The sequence below is a fragment of the Eptatretus burgeri genome, chromosome 5 (genome assembly GCF_056783735.1).
Source record: "Eptatretus burgeri isolate ZD-2024b chromosome 5, Ebu_testis_v1, whole genome shotgun sequence".
Classification (NCBI taxonomy): domain Eukaryota; kingdom Metazoa; phylum Chordata; class Myxini; order Myxiniformes; family Myxinidae; genus Eptatretus; species Eptatretus burgeri.
Genome location: NC_140965.1, coordinates 32615172 through 32632055, shown reverse-complemented (window position 1 = coordinate 32632055; position 16884 = coordinate 32615172). Strand labels below are relative to the sequence as shown.

General features: G+C 43.0%; 1 protein-coding gene across 1 annotated transcript in view; it reads right to left on the bottom strand.

Moving 5' to 3' along the window:
- The window catches only part of TPT1 (tumor protein, translationally-controlled 1), a 22598-nt gene extending 6534 nt beyond the window's left edge, over positions 1 to 16064 (bottom strand). The window contains exons 1-3 of the mRNA XM_085881325.1: positions 15909 to 16064; positions 15622 to 15695; positions 9865 to 10055 (exon numbers count right to left, since the gene is read on the bottom strand). Coding sequence (XP_085737451.1) covers positions 9865 to 10055; positions 15622 to 15695; positions 15909 to 15936 — 293 coding nt within the window. The 5' untranslated portion in view covers positions 15937 to 16064. The remainder of the gene's footprint in view (positions 1 to 9864; positions 10056 to 15621; positions 15696 to 15908) is intronic.
- Between the last annotated feature and the right edge of the window lie 820 nt (positions 16065 to 16884).

Sequence of the window (16884 nt, the reverse complement as noted above, 5' to 3'; positions counted from 1 at the left end):
GATTTTGGTAGTGATCGCCTGAATCGCTGTCCAACCAGAATAATTTTTCCCCACACGTTGACGAGTGGGGTCTCCAAAACTTTGCTTGGCCACGTCTTGAACAGCAGTACCACAAATCTCAAATTTATCAAATTCTTGCAATTGTTATGGAGGCTCCGCTGAAAATTCACATCTCCATAGTCGTTGCACTTCACATGCATTTTCAAAGTTCCAACACCACTTCAAAATTACTTTGCGTTGTTCAAACGTCAAGTGACCCTCAACCATGCCGTTTAGGCTTTGCATTATGGGGACCATTTGGCCTTTGTGACCAACACCATTTGTTAAGTGTATCACACACTAAAATTGGGTTTCACCATACACACACACAAATAATAATTTAGGAATAAAACATGCATGATGGACATCTGTTATGGGTATTTGATTGTCTTTGAGTCCAGTTTGTTGCTTGCTTGTGGATGTTGGAATCTAAACACATTCATATGGTAAATATTGGAAATGAGTAGCAGTGGTTTAAAAAATAAAAAGTAAAAAAAAACATGCTGCATGTGCAATATATGTATCCATGCTCTAGAAACACACAGGTTGCCTTAGTTGTGAAGCAGTCTATTAAAATGCCATGTCCAATGACTGATCAGAGGAACCAAGCCATCGGTAGTGGAATCAGTCAAGAAAGAGTTGCGTGACACTTTCATGTCCACCAGTCAACAGCTTCTTGGCTATAGAACTGATAGAGCCACAGGAAGGGTCAGTGACCGTATTGGTGTGGTGCACAAGATATGACATCAGCAAGCCAAGACCGATAGTTCGTCGTCAGTCACCTCTGCAACAGCTTCAGGACAGCATGAGAAATGGCCAGAACCTAACTGAATGAAGTCGTCTTGTTGCACAGGGTTATTGGTGTCTTCGAGCTGACCGTGGACAAATCTTGACACATCAACATGGACTTGCACGACAAAGATGAGCAGTAGCTGGTGGTAACTTGGGTGGGAGACGGTGGGCAAGTCATCTTTTCCGATGAATCGAGGTCAAACGTCAGTTTTCCAGATGGACATCTTCATGTGTACCATTGGCAAAGACAGTTTTGTTCAGAGCTGCATTATTGAGAGACCATCGGAGGTCGCGGTGTAATGGTTTGAGGAGTGATAAACGCACATTTCCAATCACAGCTGGTCATTGTTCCAGGTAACTTGAATGTTCAGGCCCACACAGACAAGTTTCAACATGACTGCAAGACCCCATACTGCCTGGATTACACATTTCCTATAAAAACCATGTTGCCATCTTGCAGTGGCCTTGCCATCCACTGGATTATGAATCCAATCAAGCATTTGTGGGATGAACTTGGTCACCATGTTCGACGTCAAATGAACCCTCCAAGCAATGTTGCAGAGCAGCCTTACAGTTCCATTGGACAGCAATACCACAAGGTCTGATCCACCAACTGTGCTTATCCATGCCACGAATACTTCAAATATGCATCACCACCCAAGGTGATCACACTCGATAGCGATTTGTACAGACCCCTGCATCGTTGACATTACGTGCACATCCTGATTTTTCTGCTTCTCTAGGACTGTCCCTGACAAACCTCATGCAATTCGGTGATTACATACATTGAATCTTTTTCACATGCTATGAAATAAATGTAAATTTTAATGAGGTATGCATTTCCGTCATTTTAAAATAAACCCCCCCCCCCAAAAAAAGTCAAATGAAATCCCACGTGTTACATTATTGAACAAAAAAAAAATAAATGTAAATAGCTGCTGACCAACATTAATCAGTCCAAGAGACTTAAAATAAATCAGTTGCAGTGTCAATATTTGACAAATAAATGTTGAAATCAATTTTGTTCAAAATGGTCAATTTCCTCAAGTAGGCTTTAAAAACATAAAAATAAATAAATGAATTAATAAGTCAAACATTAAATTAATGCAAACAAAGATGCAAACATAAATAAATTAATGCAAACAAAGATAGCAGACATTTTGAAATTTGCAACATGCCAGCTGACAAAAAGGCCAATTCTTGTCAGTACTTACCAAGTGTATTGTTATTTTTATTTTTTAAGTTTACACAGGGCATTTGAAAAGTGGGCGGTAGAGATGGTCCAAGAAACACCAACAATTTACGTACGAGCGTATGTTGAAAGTAATGCCTCGGAGTTCGCTTCTGGTTCTTGAGTTACGGTGGCGTCCCTCAGGGTCTCTGCCGACCTTCTCAAAGATAAGTTTCCCAGTCGTTTCGTGTCACGCTTTTACTGTTGTTTTGTCGTCTCCGCGTTTACTGTGTTTGAAGTTCGGTTTCGTTTTCAAACTTGTGCTAATTGGTGAGTATTCGTCGGTCTTTTCATATCGGGTTTCCTCAAGGCCTAACCTTTCCTTTGTGCACACAATCGCGTTACTGTATTTAACTTCTGACCTTCAGTTTTTCTCACCACAATCCCTCCACTCTTTTAATGCCCTCCTATTTCAAGTCTTAAAATAAAAATAAATAAATGAATAATTACATCTTTTCCCTTCTCACCTCATACCCACCATAACAACGTGACCTGCACACCCTTCCACTTTTGCCGATCCACATTCACCATACACCTTCACAATCTTTTCTTCAACCTTTCCTTTACCTAATCTTTATAATAAAATGAAAAAAAGTCTCTTGAAAGGTTTCAACTTCCTCTTTCACCCATGTGGTTCTCTGTAAACCATAATTCACTCTCCTTCTTCAAGAGTTTTCAATTCAACCTTTCCTTCACCCCGTGTCGAGAAAGTCCAACTGTTAAAACGTTTTTCTCCATTCTCTGAATTTACCATTATTACAGCCTTCCCATAACGTCTTCAAACGAATCTCCAACTTCAATATTTAAGAAAAAAAAATTAAAAAGTAAAATTAAATCCCATTTTGCAATGCATGCTCATATTCCATCAGGCATTCTTTTATTTAAAACTTCAGTACCAATTCACCCCTCCTCCATAAATCTACCTCCCTCTAACTCCTCCCTTGTTATACCCTCTTACCCCTCATCCTTCCTTCCTCTTTGAACACCTCTTCACACTCCTCTGCTTCACTATCAGCTCCTCCTCTGGTGTCCCAAACTGGAAGGTGTTTTTGTTCGTTTCCCTTACCATACCCTGCACCCACAACATCCTCCCCTCCCTCTTCCTGTACATCTATCCTTCCTGGTGTTCCAATATCTGTAGGCTCCATTCTAACCTAACAGATCTCTCCTGTCATTCAATCAGTACACTCAACATCTCAAACATGCTCTTTTTTTCCTCTCACCTCACCTTCTCACCCTTTGCCCAACCCCTCAAATGTTGTGCCTCCCCCTATCCACTCCCAAGTCTCATCCTTCCCCTCTTCCCACCTCTGCCCTCACCCTCCTGCCCCATTTTAATGCTTCCCCCTCACCTCACCTTGAATGTTCCCCCACCCTTACCTCAAATGGCTGCACAGCTGACACTGCAGGAAAAAAAGGCTGAATGCCAAAACTGTTTGCTTATAAATCTTGTGTCCCAAACCCATCACTTTCTGTACCCACCTTACCCAGGCGCACCCAGCGGTTCCTGGACTCTGTATCCTTTTCAAATGGTGGAGAGCTTGCTGTCAAACCTCGACTGATTCTGCAACCGATCCAGACGGCATCATCCCACGTGTCCTAAAAACCTGCTCTGCTGCTCTTGCGCAACCTCTTTCTATTCTATTCACCCTCTCATTTGCTCATTGTCTTCTGCCATCTGCTTGGAAATCAGCAAACATCACCACTCTGCATAAAAAAGGTGCAAAAACAGATCCCTGCAGCTACAGACCAATCAGCCTGCTCCCGATCAGTAATGTCATGGAATGCATCATTGCTTCGGACATTAAATCTTCCTCTTCCCTAATGGTTTTATTTCCGATTAACAATTTGGATTGACACCAGGTCACTACACTGGACATGCTGCTTCTGCTTTCCCAACAATGGATGAGGTTTTCAATGCCAGACATGAGATTAGAACCATCTCCCTAGGCATATTGTGACCTCACGATACGATCTGGCACCCCACCCTGCTCAGCAAACTCTTCCTCTGGTATCCAATAAATTTCCACTCATGGCTCACAGACTTCCTCTCCTGCAGCAGTCAACATGTGGTCCTTGATGGAATTTTCTCATCGCCCTCTTCCTGTCCAGGCTCGAGTTCCTCAAGGCAGTGTTCTGGGCCTTGTGCTTTGTCTGGTTTTCATCAATGACCTCTCCGAGATTGGAAAATCCTTTTTAGCTCTTTGCTGATGACTCCACCCTCTCCCGTACCATCTGTCATCCCTCAGATTGGCAGGCAGCAGTCTCTTCACTCTGAATAAAATCATAAGGTGGTCCAACACTTGGAACATGTCTTTCAACCCTGACAAATCGCAACACTCCGAAAGGAACTTCTGGAACCCACCACTGCCCCCACTTTCTCAACAAACCTCTTGAAGTCTTTTCATTCATGCTTTTGGGTCTTGCTCTCTGCCGTGATCTTTCCTGGGAAAGCCACATTTCCAAGCTGGCCTCCAAAGCCAATTACTGACTGGGCATCCTTCATCATGCAAAGTCCTTCCTTGGCACACCTGAGAGCTCCTGACCACCTACAAATCTTTCATCCGCAGCCTGATGAAGTACTGCTCTCCCCTCTAACCTTTATCGGCTTCATGCTGTGGAAAGCAAGGCTTTTAGGATCATTGGTGTCTCCCACGATGAAGCAGAGTCATTGGGTCTCTCGCTGTCTCTGCGGGCAGGTTGGTGGTCTTTGTCTTCTGCGGTCTCCTCTCCAGCATCACCGCCCCCTGCTCTGTTCCTCCCCCTCCCCCAACCATATCTGCAGGGTGCTCAAGGTACACCAGCAACACCTTTCTGGTGAAACTATCAAAAATTACTGCTCACCTTCAATCTTTCATTCCTCTTCCCCCCCCCCCTTTCCCCAACCTTTGGAACAAATTCCCACACTCTCTTCAATCCCACTCTTCCCTCCAAGTCTTCAAAACAGCTGCTCACCACCATCTAAAACCATTATCTTTTCTTCCCGTTAATCCACCCCATCCCCATCTCCTTCAAAGTCCCTGTAGTGTTCATCTTGTTTGCCCGTGTACCATCCCGTGTACCCCGCCCCATTCCGCTCCCTTCCACAGATCCATCGTCTGTTCCTCACTCTCCCACCCCGAATCTCCTGCTCCCTCTGTTATACATAGTGTGTTAGCTCTTATACGAGCCTCAATATTGTATACAAAAAATAAAATAAAGTGCTAGCTGACTCACTCACTGCTAGAAAGCACAAGCTCACCGGACTGACGTACAAGTGAGCTAAAAATGACTCGTGAATGCTCTTTACATTCAAATTAATTTGTTATACGTTCTGTGTTCGCTCTCATTACGAGCCTCGCCAATATATATATATGTATATATATGTATATATATATATATATATATATATATATATATATATATATATATATATATATATATATATATATATATATATATATATATATATATATATATATATATATATATATATATATATATATGCCTCCTATTCCTTTGCTCCAAAACAGGTAAAGATATTTTAATAAAACAAAGACATACAAACATCAATCTATATTCTAGTATGGGACACATTTCTCCACAATCACCACTGCAGTCCACACATTTCTGCCAACGAAGTCGTTTTGTGATACTGCCACAGTGGAACTGTGCATCCTGCTGACTTAACCAGCACTTCACAGCAGCATTGACATTGGCGGAAGAAACGTTCTCCAAAGGTGTTCTTAAGTCAGGGCTGGAGATTCCTTGTGGTGGCACTATTGACCATCCCTTACTCTCAGGATCACAACAGTGCACCCACCTGTCGGTCAGTCATCCCACCTCTCGTATCTCCGTCGGCCATCCCACCTCTCATCTCAGTCGGCCATCCCACCTCTCATCTCAGTCGGCCATCCCACCTCTCATCTCAGTCGGCCATCGCACCTCTCATCTCAGTCGGCCATCGCACCTCTCATCTCAGTCGGCCATCGCACCTCTCATCTCAGTCGGCCATCGCACCTCTCATCTCAGTCGGCCATCGCACCTCTCATCTCAGTCGGCCATCGCACCTCTCATCTCAGTCGGCCATCCCACCTCTCATCTCAGTCGGCCATCCCACCTCTCATCTCAGTCGGCCATCCCACCTCTCATCTCAGTCGGCCATCCCACCTCTCATCTCAGTCGGCCATCCCACCTCTCATCTCAGTCGGCCATCCCACCTCTCATCTCAGTCGGCCATCCCACCTCTCATCTCAGTCGGCCATCCCACCTCTCATCTCAGTCGGCCATCCCACCTCTCATCTCAGTCGGCCATCCCACCTCTCATCTCAGTCGGCCATCCCACCTCTCATCTCAGTCGGTCATCCCACCTCATCTGCAGCAATGATAACCACATGCTGCCTCTGACATCCTGAAGAGTGGAGCAGAGACATCAGAATCAGGAAGCTTCATACAAAGTAGAGGGAAGAACCAATGTGTGGATTGTACTTTGTTTCATTCAAATATATTTACCCATTTAAGAAACTGAATAATAGGAGGCATGAGTTTTCAACCATCCCCCCCCTCCCACCCCACCACCACTCCCTCATCCTATTACAGAATCATTGCATATCCCTACATCTCATTCAGAGAATCTTTTGAATGCTCTATGTATTTTACAAGGGATCTCAAAGGTATTGTTTTATCGACTTTCACAAAAATATATAAATTGTATTTCACCACAAGACCACGACTCACTGCCGGTTAAACAATTTATGAATTGTTGAGGTACAGGAAGCCTTAAACGATAAAATTTATTTATTTATTTAAAACAATTGTTGCAATGTACAATATAAAGACAGTGAGAAACTTGGAAAACTCAATGGAGCCAACCAACAAATTCAATGTGTGTGGCATTATACACAGATACCCAGCACTCCAGCCAATATCCATACCTGAAGCCACACAAATTTACTTTTGGTCTGACCATGTAGAGCAAAGCAGCACAAATCTCCACTCACTCAGAGCTGTTAAAGCACCTTGGTTTGACCGAGAGCTAAAAAATAATAAATAAAATAAAATAAAACACAACCATCTTCCACATAGATGCACAACTAAAGATCAGTTGACCTTGATTGTCAAAGGTACACTAACCACCATGGAGGGGGGGGGGTGAACGCTTACTCTGCGTCTGAGTAAAAGTGAGCGCTCGATATACGAACTTTGCTTCAAACATCTGTTAGCACAATACTGTGCACTTGAGTGATTCTTTTTGTTTTTTTCCTGTACATTCCCATTCTTGAAAATTGGAAACAGACTTCAAAGTCCGACTCAAAATCAGGTTCAACTCCCAAGACCACATGTGCTTTGGACTCTGTCTTCACTTCACCACCATAGTAATTGGTTTACCCCAGATTTCACCAATAAATGATTCACTTGTACTGCAAACAGTTGCTCCTCCAAAAAATACTGCCTTTGACCAGAAAACTCCAGCATTTAGGGAAGTGAAGTGTTGCCACAGGAAGCTTTCCAGCCCCGTTCCAGAATAATCATGATCCCAATCACCTCGACCCCAACCCCCAGTGAATTCACACACCCTGCTGAAATGTACCCCTCCGACTATAAACATGTATACAAACATGAATTTGTAGTCAAATTGCACTTCATTTCACAAATCCAAAAATATTTCACTCTCCCAAGATCAAGCTACATGAAACAGAAGAAAGAAGAAAATATTTAAATCCACCAAATTGACAATTTCAAGCTAAGCATCAAAGAAAACCTATGAAATGTTGGTACAATACCCACATCACCATGGCAATACCTCAAAAACAAAAAAATTAAAAAGTCGGATTGTACAATGCACAAACACCTTATTAACCTCCGCCATCGAAGATCGGAGGTTGCTGTTTGTTTGTTTACGAATAGTATTACGGAAAAACTCCGACGGATTTCGACAAACTAGGTGGGGGGATTAGGTATGGTCCAAGGATCATGCCATTAGATTTTGGACTTGGTCCAAAGTCCAATATGGCCGCTATGGTGGCCATTTTGAAAAAATATTTGAAATTTTCTCTTGCATTTCTACATGTTTTAAGTGATTTCCAACCCCCCCCCAACCCCCAAAAAAAATAGAGAAAAAAAAATGTTTGCAACTTTTTCAACAAAATTTCGAAATTTTTTTGCATTTCTACATGTTATAAGTGATTTCCAACAAAAAAAAACATGCCAAAATTATAATTGCGGCTGATTTTGGAACTTCAGGTGGATATACCCACGTAAAATCAATTTCTGTCTCAAGGAATCCAGTTATGACGAATGAATTGAGTATGTAAAAGTTAAAAGTAAAAGGGAAAGTTGCAAACTTACTCTGTGAGCATTGTTGACGTGAAATTGAATGAATAGGATATCAGGTTCAATTGAGTGACCTAGCAGTATTGGCAGCAGAGCTTTTGCACTCTACCGAGTGCTCCCCCTCGAGTTTGTAATAAACTACCCAACACGAAAACAGATACTTATAACATTTATCAGTTACTACATGAGAAACAAGCACACAAAGCCCATCATGGCCCCCATAACAAAGTATACCAATCAATCATGAGAAAAAAGAAAAAGTTTAAAGAGCAAGTTACAAATCCTTTGAGGTTTAGGGAACCAGTTTGGATCCCCAACTTGATGGCTCAAAACAAGTAGTCATCGTGCTGTTTAAAAAATAAAAATAAAAAAAAAATAAAAAAAAATTGTCTGTGTACCTCTCGAGAACACATGAAAAAAGTTAATGACAAGAAACCCCAGTGGTAGACAAGAGTGGAGGTCACTTTTAACCAAACTAGAATATCAATTTAGAAGTGTCAATAATTCAGAAATACATTTTTAAAAGAGCAATTTTAATTTCCCACAATCAGGGGTACCCAACATCACCTGGTACTGTTCTAATCCTGTTGACATTTTGTAATCAATTTTTTTTTCACATTTTGTTGGGGCCCAAAACACTTCCCAACACAAACGAAAGAATGCAGTCCGTGTTCACTTATTACCTTTCATACAGCTACAAAGGCACAATCGAGTGATTTTTGATGTTTTTTTTTCAAAAAATAACCAACTTATTTTCAAATTTTATTTTTGCCTTAAACACTCCATTGAAAGTTTGACAAACAGCCATTGGGCCATCTGAGAAAAATGTGAACATGTAGACAGAAATCTCTCAAAGAACAGACTAGCAGAGCTAAACCATCACCCTAATGTCACTTTACTGATAGACCAATTAGTCATCCTGTTGGCCAAAAATTGCTATATTGGTCATTTTGGCATCACCGAGTCCCTCAGACAATGTCCCTGGCTCCCACTGGTCATTATTTTCCCACTTCAAGCGAGAAGGAAGGGAACAAATTTACCAGTGCATAGAGTGCTTTAACCCCCCTTTTCACCATTCATCCTGATGTCGCTTCCCACAAAAAAATCTCACAATGACAGGCTCACACACACCCTGCTGAAATATACCCCTCTGACTATATCAGTCCGTCAGTCAATCATGAGATCCCATCAAATGGAACAGGCTCCATTTTTTTTGTTTGCTGTTTTTTTTTTTTTGGGGGGGGGGGGGGGGGTTGGAGGGAAGAGGGAAATAAATAAATAAATAAAAACAGACAAAATGACCCATGCGAGTGCTACCTCCACGTTACCCAGGTTTAAATAAAATAAGGAAAAATGGAACACCCACCGCGTGACACGATGCAGTACACTTGTCGAGAACTTGCACCGCTCGTGTAAGGCCACAGCCAATTAGCCTATGACTGTCTGTCACACACTCACTCACACTCACACACACACTCACAGACCCTTACTTGCGCATGTATTCCTTGATATAGTCTTTATAATTGTTCTTGCTAAAAACCATTGTCTGCAGGTTATGGTTCAGAACAATGTCAATGCCACTCTCCGTCAGGTCACCAGAGGACTCTTCATCACCCATGCCTTCGGCCGAGGCATTGCCTCCATAAACAGATTCATCCACCTTGCCGGTACGGGTTATTCTCTGCATAAAACAAGCACAGCAAGGAAGGAAGTAAATTTCAATATCTAGTGACTACTTAACCACAAAATTAAATTATGCAATAAAACAGCATCCATTTTGGGTTTTTTTGGGGGCGGGGGGGGGTTGGAGGGAAGAGGGAAATAAATAAATAAATAAAAACAGACAAAATGACCCATGCGAGTGCTACCTCCACGTTACCCAGGTTTAAATAAAATAAGGAAAAATGGAACAAAAATGAAAAATGAAAAATGGAACATATACAAATTGAAAAGGCAAGGATAGTTAAGGTTTATTACAAAATTGGTCAACTCTAAAGCAGGATTGACACTTAAAGACGTCACACAAGTAATCATCCTTACAAACTACCCAACTTCCAAGCGCCATTATGAAACTCCTTAGAAAGGTATAATTATTTCCCCAATAACCAAAGAGCAGGTCTTCCACGAGCCTTGCATGGGAATGAGACAAACAAATAAAATAAAAAATTCTGAAAAAGCAATGTAGAAAACTAGAACGGCACTTGGTAGCGTGCATACCGCCACCAGGCTGAACAGGTTAAAAGTTTGTACCCCACTGATAGGTCGGATCTGCATCCGGACCTTAACCAAAATCAAATTATTCTCGTCATCTACCCAACCCATCCACAACTTTTTGAAATATCGTGTTTCATATCGTTTTGCATCCCATCTCAATGGTGAAGAATGACTTGAAAAAAAAAAAAATATATATATATATATATTGTTGCGGTTCTCAGAACCGCGTGCATATAACAGATAGGTGTCCAGAGACAGTTACCCATTATTGTACGTATAGATAGTCCCTTACCTTTTGTCTAGAGGGACAACCAGGAGTGCGTTGCGATGATTTAATAGTTAGGGTTGCTAAATCATTTTCTTTTCATCCCCACTCTTTTTCTTTCCTGGGATAAATCGGTCACGTGAGCTTTCGCAGTAAGGTGGGAAAACTGCCGCGCCACCGTGAAGGATCCGCTGTATCCGGAGTCTCGTTCCCGGGTGAGCCCGAAATCCAACACGCGCTTGCCCCTCGTCTCCTTTACCACAGCGTGCTACACGGCCAGCACAATGCCCACGCTGCACGTGCTTGCCCCTCGTCTCGTCTACCACAGCGTGTAGCACGACGATCCACATACCCTCTGCCCTGCTTGTGCCCTCGTCTCTTTTACCACAGCATGACGATCCACAGTACCCTCTGCCCTGCTTGCCCCCTCGTCTCGTTTACCACAGCGTACTGTCCTTCACCCGACACGACATGCAGTCCACGATGACCCAAGATCTCAGAGCGAACACCCCCGGGATCCGCAAGCGGCTCCGATGGAGGATACGTAGTCGGTCCTGGAGGTTCTCCGGAAGACCGCGAGTCCATGGTCGGTTCACCCGAAGACAAGGGGTCCAGAGCTGATGAAGATTTACTTGTAATTTGCGTGCCGATTTTGGTGTGGGCGATTCGTGTCACGTCATGGGGTCAGAGCGAGGTGTGTTCACTTTCTGGGGTGGCCTTGCCGGAAACGAAGTGAGGCGGTTTCCGGCCCAAGCTGGTGGTCCACGTGAGGGGTCGGGGCCAATCGAAGCGCCCGATTCAGGTGATGATGTTGAATTTGGCATGGTCCCCTCCCCCCGAGCTTCGGCCCTATAAAAGACGGAGAAACTCCTCCGTCGGGTGGTGGTGTGTGTGCGTGCGCATGTGTGTGTGCGTGTTCACGCTGTCTCCTGCTTCTCGACTCCGCCTTCTCGTCTCCAACCACGCCTCACCTCGTCCACCCGCCTGCCTGGTCCCACCCACTACTGCACCCTCACACTCTGGACTCCACTCAAGCTCCTCCTTCAGAACACAGGCTCCACACGTGCGACTTGGGCCAGAGACAACGCGACTACCGTCGGGTACCGCACCACAGAGCATCCCCTCCCCGAAACGCCCAGGTACCGAGAGCATAACCTCAATCCCCTCCCTGGCTGCAAAAGTCCCTTCTCATTGGGGTTTCTTTTTCTGTGTGTGAGTGTGCTAGCGCCTGTCTGTTAAGCAAGTCTGTAGAAGATCATTATTGTTGTTACTGTTATTAATCTCGCATAAAGTCTGCCCTGTGTGCTTTCGTAAGTTGCTTGTATTGTCATCGCACCACACCTCTCTCCTCTTTCCCTGCATTACATACCCAATAAATTTTTATCGTACCACATACTTTTCCTCGCTTGCTTGTTTATAAATAATTGTCATTAGGAATGTTCCCTACTCGTCTTTGTCTTTTCTCTCATTGGTTCAGCATGGTTCGAATCTAAGTTTAGCCGGGTCTTTATTCCCAATGATCCGCTCCTTCTAGCCGGTACGTCCTTGGCATTGTCGCTCGGCTGCAACTGGCCCGGAGAAGTGATCCGATCCGGTTCGGACAAGGTGTACCGAGGGTGTGGCTCCCTCAAAAATATCAAACCACGTGGTTAATTAGGTCACCCGATTCCAGACGGGAGGACTCTAGGTCACGCGGTTGAGTTATTGGCATCCACAGTCGGTTAAGCGACCCGCCACATCACGGAATTATCCGTGAGCGACAGCCTACAATTCCGGGGAGTCTGGTGGGAATCGACGTAGCTTCCCCCACCTAATTGTCTTCTCACCCGACCCCGCAACAATATATATATATATATATATATAAATAATTTTTTTTTGGTGTCTGGATCTTCACCAAAATGAAATCAATTAGTCCTTGCCACAGACCCCACCTGTCCAGAAAGTTTTGTCCAAATTCAGCCCCAACATTTTGATATATCCTGCTCACAAACACAATGACAGACACAGGGGTGAAAACAATCTATCTATATCTCTTTGCAGAGGTGGTAAAATGGAGGGTGGTGAAAGTGAAAGAAGACATCAAATGGAACTCACTCCAAAGTATAACGAGGAAATTAGACGCTGCGGCAATATCAAGCCTGCGCTATACAAACACCAGATTAAATAAATCCATCAATTGGGGGGGGAGGGGTGGGAAAAGTGTACCACACAAGGATAGCACAAGGACTAGGGAATTTTTTTTTTGAGGGGGGGGGGAAAAAAAAGATGTTTATTCAACTTTTTGGGAGAGGGGTGGGGGCAAAGAGAGATGGTGCTTTTAAAGTGAAGAACGCAGAACATCAATCACATACTATCCCTTGACATGACCCTCTCACAAGCATCAGAAATACATTATCCATACTAAAGCTACAACGAAAACAAATTATAAGTACAAGTCGTGCCAATATCCCCATCTCAAATTCAAACATTTCTACTTTTTGTTGCACTATATTTCCAGAGAGCATTCAATGCATCAACTACTCTGAATGAAAAACGCTCCCTCACCCTGCCTTACAACAGTCTTAACTCAGGCTATGGTTTGTAGCCTTATGACTGTTCTGCTGAACCATTCCTGCATGCGCACGCACACACACACATGCACGTGCGCACCTCCTTTCTAGTGCATAATGCCCCTTCTCCTTCAGCCGCTCCTAGCTGAATCGAGCTCAGCCAGGAATCAATCCAGTAGCCCTGCACTGTAGTCCCTCTATGGTAGTGATGTCCATCCCAAGTTGTGACCAAAACTGCACACATTATTATAGATGAGGACTCATTAAATTACTGCAGGGTAAACTAGAAGGGCACTCATTCGAGCGTATACTTCCACCACCTAACGCCTGATCCACGAGAACATATTTGGCCCAATACACTTTTGAAATACATCATGCTATATAGTATTATATCGTATTTTTTGGCCCGATCTCTAAATGGTGAAGAATCACTTTTAAAATTATATAATTCATAACCTCCTTCACCTTCATCAGCAGAGGTAACAATCACCTCTTTTGATTTACAATTTAATCCCCTTACAAATACAACCCAAAATTCAATTTGCTTCACCTACAACTTCCTGGCATTGCCCCGTCTGCTTAAACCCCACCCCCAATATACATCTATTATCACTCCCAGATCCTTCGTCTGCGTGACAAGGTCCAACACTTCTCCTTGAATTGTTATAATTCATGGACTGGTGTTTGTCACACTAATTCTACAGCTCTGGCCCAATTACATCCAGAGTTGCTGCATCGGATCAGCACGACCCCAAATGTATAGGGTTTTTTATTTTAAATCTTAATTGGACTTGGGTGAGGGGGATACGAATTCACTATGTAACTGTGTATTGTGGAGCACCGCCTCGAGAGGGGGAGGGTATTAGAGGTCTCCACCACTGCCAATGTCCTGAATATATCTCCTTCCCTCACAAGCTCAGTATAATCCCTGTATATTAGTAATAGTAATAATGGTCCCTGTACTAATCGTTGAGGGTAACCCACCACTTACATCTTCTCACTCACAGCCATCATTAAGCCAGGGGTGTGTTCAGTTAGCAAGTTTCTTGTAAAGCGCTGGTCAAGCGGCTCAAGCACTCCATTCAAAATTGTTAAGGAACGAAGGAACGGAGGAACGACTGGCCAACAACAACAAAAAAAAAACATAAAAATAAAAAACCAACCCTCCACTGATTACAACCCAGTTAGCTACTCCACAAAGTGCTCACCTGAGCTAATAACCTCCTACCTGGTATATGTGTAATATATATATATATATATATATATATATATATATATATATATATATATATATATATATATATCAAATGCCTTCTCAACGTCTAGATACACTGCACTTCCATCACCCACTCAGACACTGCTTCAGAACTCCAAGAAATTGCTGGTCACCAATATATATATATATATATATATATATATATATATATATATATATATATATATATATATATATATATATATAATCTATAACTCCAGCAATCTCTGTGTATGTGTGAGTCTGTCTGTTTGCGACTGCCGTTTCTTGACGACCGCCGGTCCGATCTGGTTGAAACTTGCCAGGAATATTGCCGGGGACCCGAGGATGTGCCTTTGAGGTTTGATGTCAATCGGACGAGCGGTTCCCAAGTTACGGCCATTTTATTGCTTTTTTCAGTGTTGAAAAGGTGTATATATGGCAGCTGAAGTGTCGTTCCACCTTATCATGCCATTTTTTTCTCAGAATAAAGATAACAGCATATTAATAATAGCACAATAATTGGCAGTAATAAAAAGAATAACATGATACAATGACCAATGTCTGTCAACCAATAACGACCTATATATTGTCTGTCAACCAGAACAGGACACGGTGCTATGACGTCACAATTAATGTTTATTTATTTTTGAATACATATACAGAGAGAGGAGTGAGAGAAGAGGGGCGAGGGAGGGGGAGAGAGGGCACGCACCTACGGGACCCTACTCGTATATATAATCAACATAATGGTCAAAAATCGACTTCTGTCTTTTGGTCCAATAACCAAACAAGCCAAAAGAAAGTAAAACATGGAAAAACGTGTAAAACCCGAACAATCGGAGGCTTTCCAGAAACATACAGTTCAACAAAAGGGGGGGGGGGGGGAGAGAGAGATGACAAAATTCCGGGAAACGTAATAAATAAATAGAATAAAAAGTAACAGTCAATAGGCTCCAAATAATCAGAAAAAGAAACAAATTACCTTTGCTTCCACCTCGTAACATAGGCCATCGTCAGTTTCGATCATTTTGTATATATCAGAAAACATCTCGTCTCCTACACACCACACAAAAAAATAAATAAATAAAAAAACAGCGCGTCAGCTGCTGGAACGGATATGACGTTACAAAGCGAGAGAACTAGTCGAGCTACAGGCCGCAATTCTGAGTAATGAAACAAAAAGAACTACACATCGCACAAACTAACTCTACGTGAAATAAATGACCATAAAAACTATCAAGAACCTCAAACACGATTACAACGTCTCACCCGAGACGATATCCTTGAAGATGATCATCCTGAAGTGGATTGGAACCTCCCGAGACCTAACACGCCCAAAGCCGGTGAACTGCGGGGCGACGAAAAAGACAGAACTTCCGGCGTGTTGACGTAAATGCAGCAAATTGTCGTCATGACGTTGGGAGATTTTTAACTACGTCACGACGCACGGTTCCATTTCCCTCCGACGTTCGTTAAGTCGGGAACATTGACAAATGAACAAGACCGAAAAGGTTTCCTGTGACAAACCGATCCTTCAGATGAATATACTTATCTTGGTTTATATTTAATTTTGTCATTTATGTTCGTCCTTCTCCTTCCACGAGGCTTCTTGGGGACTGAAACAACTTCCCCCCGACACTCCGTGACTATGACGTCACTGATGTAGTGCTGAATGGTGAAATTGAGGGTTTTTATTTATCTTTTCCTTTTTAGTCAAAAGGAGGGGAAAGGAATATTAATTTTTTTTATATCTCACTGCTTTTCGTGTGTAAATGAAAGGGATTTTAATTGTATTCTGAGTGAAATGTTTCACTTTGGCGACATGATGCAATCACCGGTGGTTTCGTAACAACAAAGGAATTAAAAAGAACAAAGGAAACCATTGTGTTTAAAATGAAACATGTAAATTCCTGGGACAGTGTTGATGTTTATTATTTATTTTTTTTGCAGGGGAAGGAGGTTAAATATGTGGGAAATTTAAATGTATGGCATTGGTCCATATTCCCCTTTCAGGTGAGGTCAGGTGTGGGAGCGTGCGCCGGAGCAGCGCGTCGCTGCGTCCACTTTCACGCGGTACTCCAGGGGCCTCCGTCTGGCCACCCCCAGGTAGATGCCAGGCCCATCCCCAAGTTAGATGCCTGGCCCATCCCCAAGGTAGATGCCTGGCCCATACCCAAGGTAGATGCCTGGCCCATCCCCAAGGTAGATGCCTGGCCCATCCCCCAGGTAGATGCCTGGCCCATCC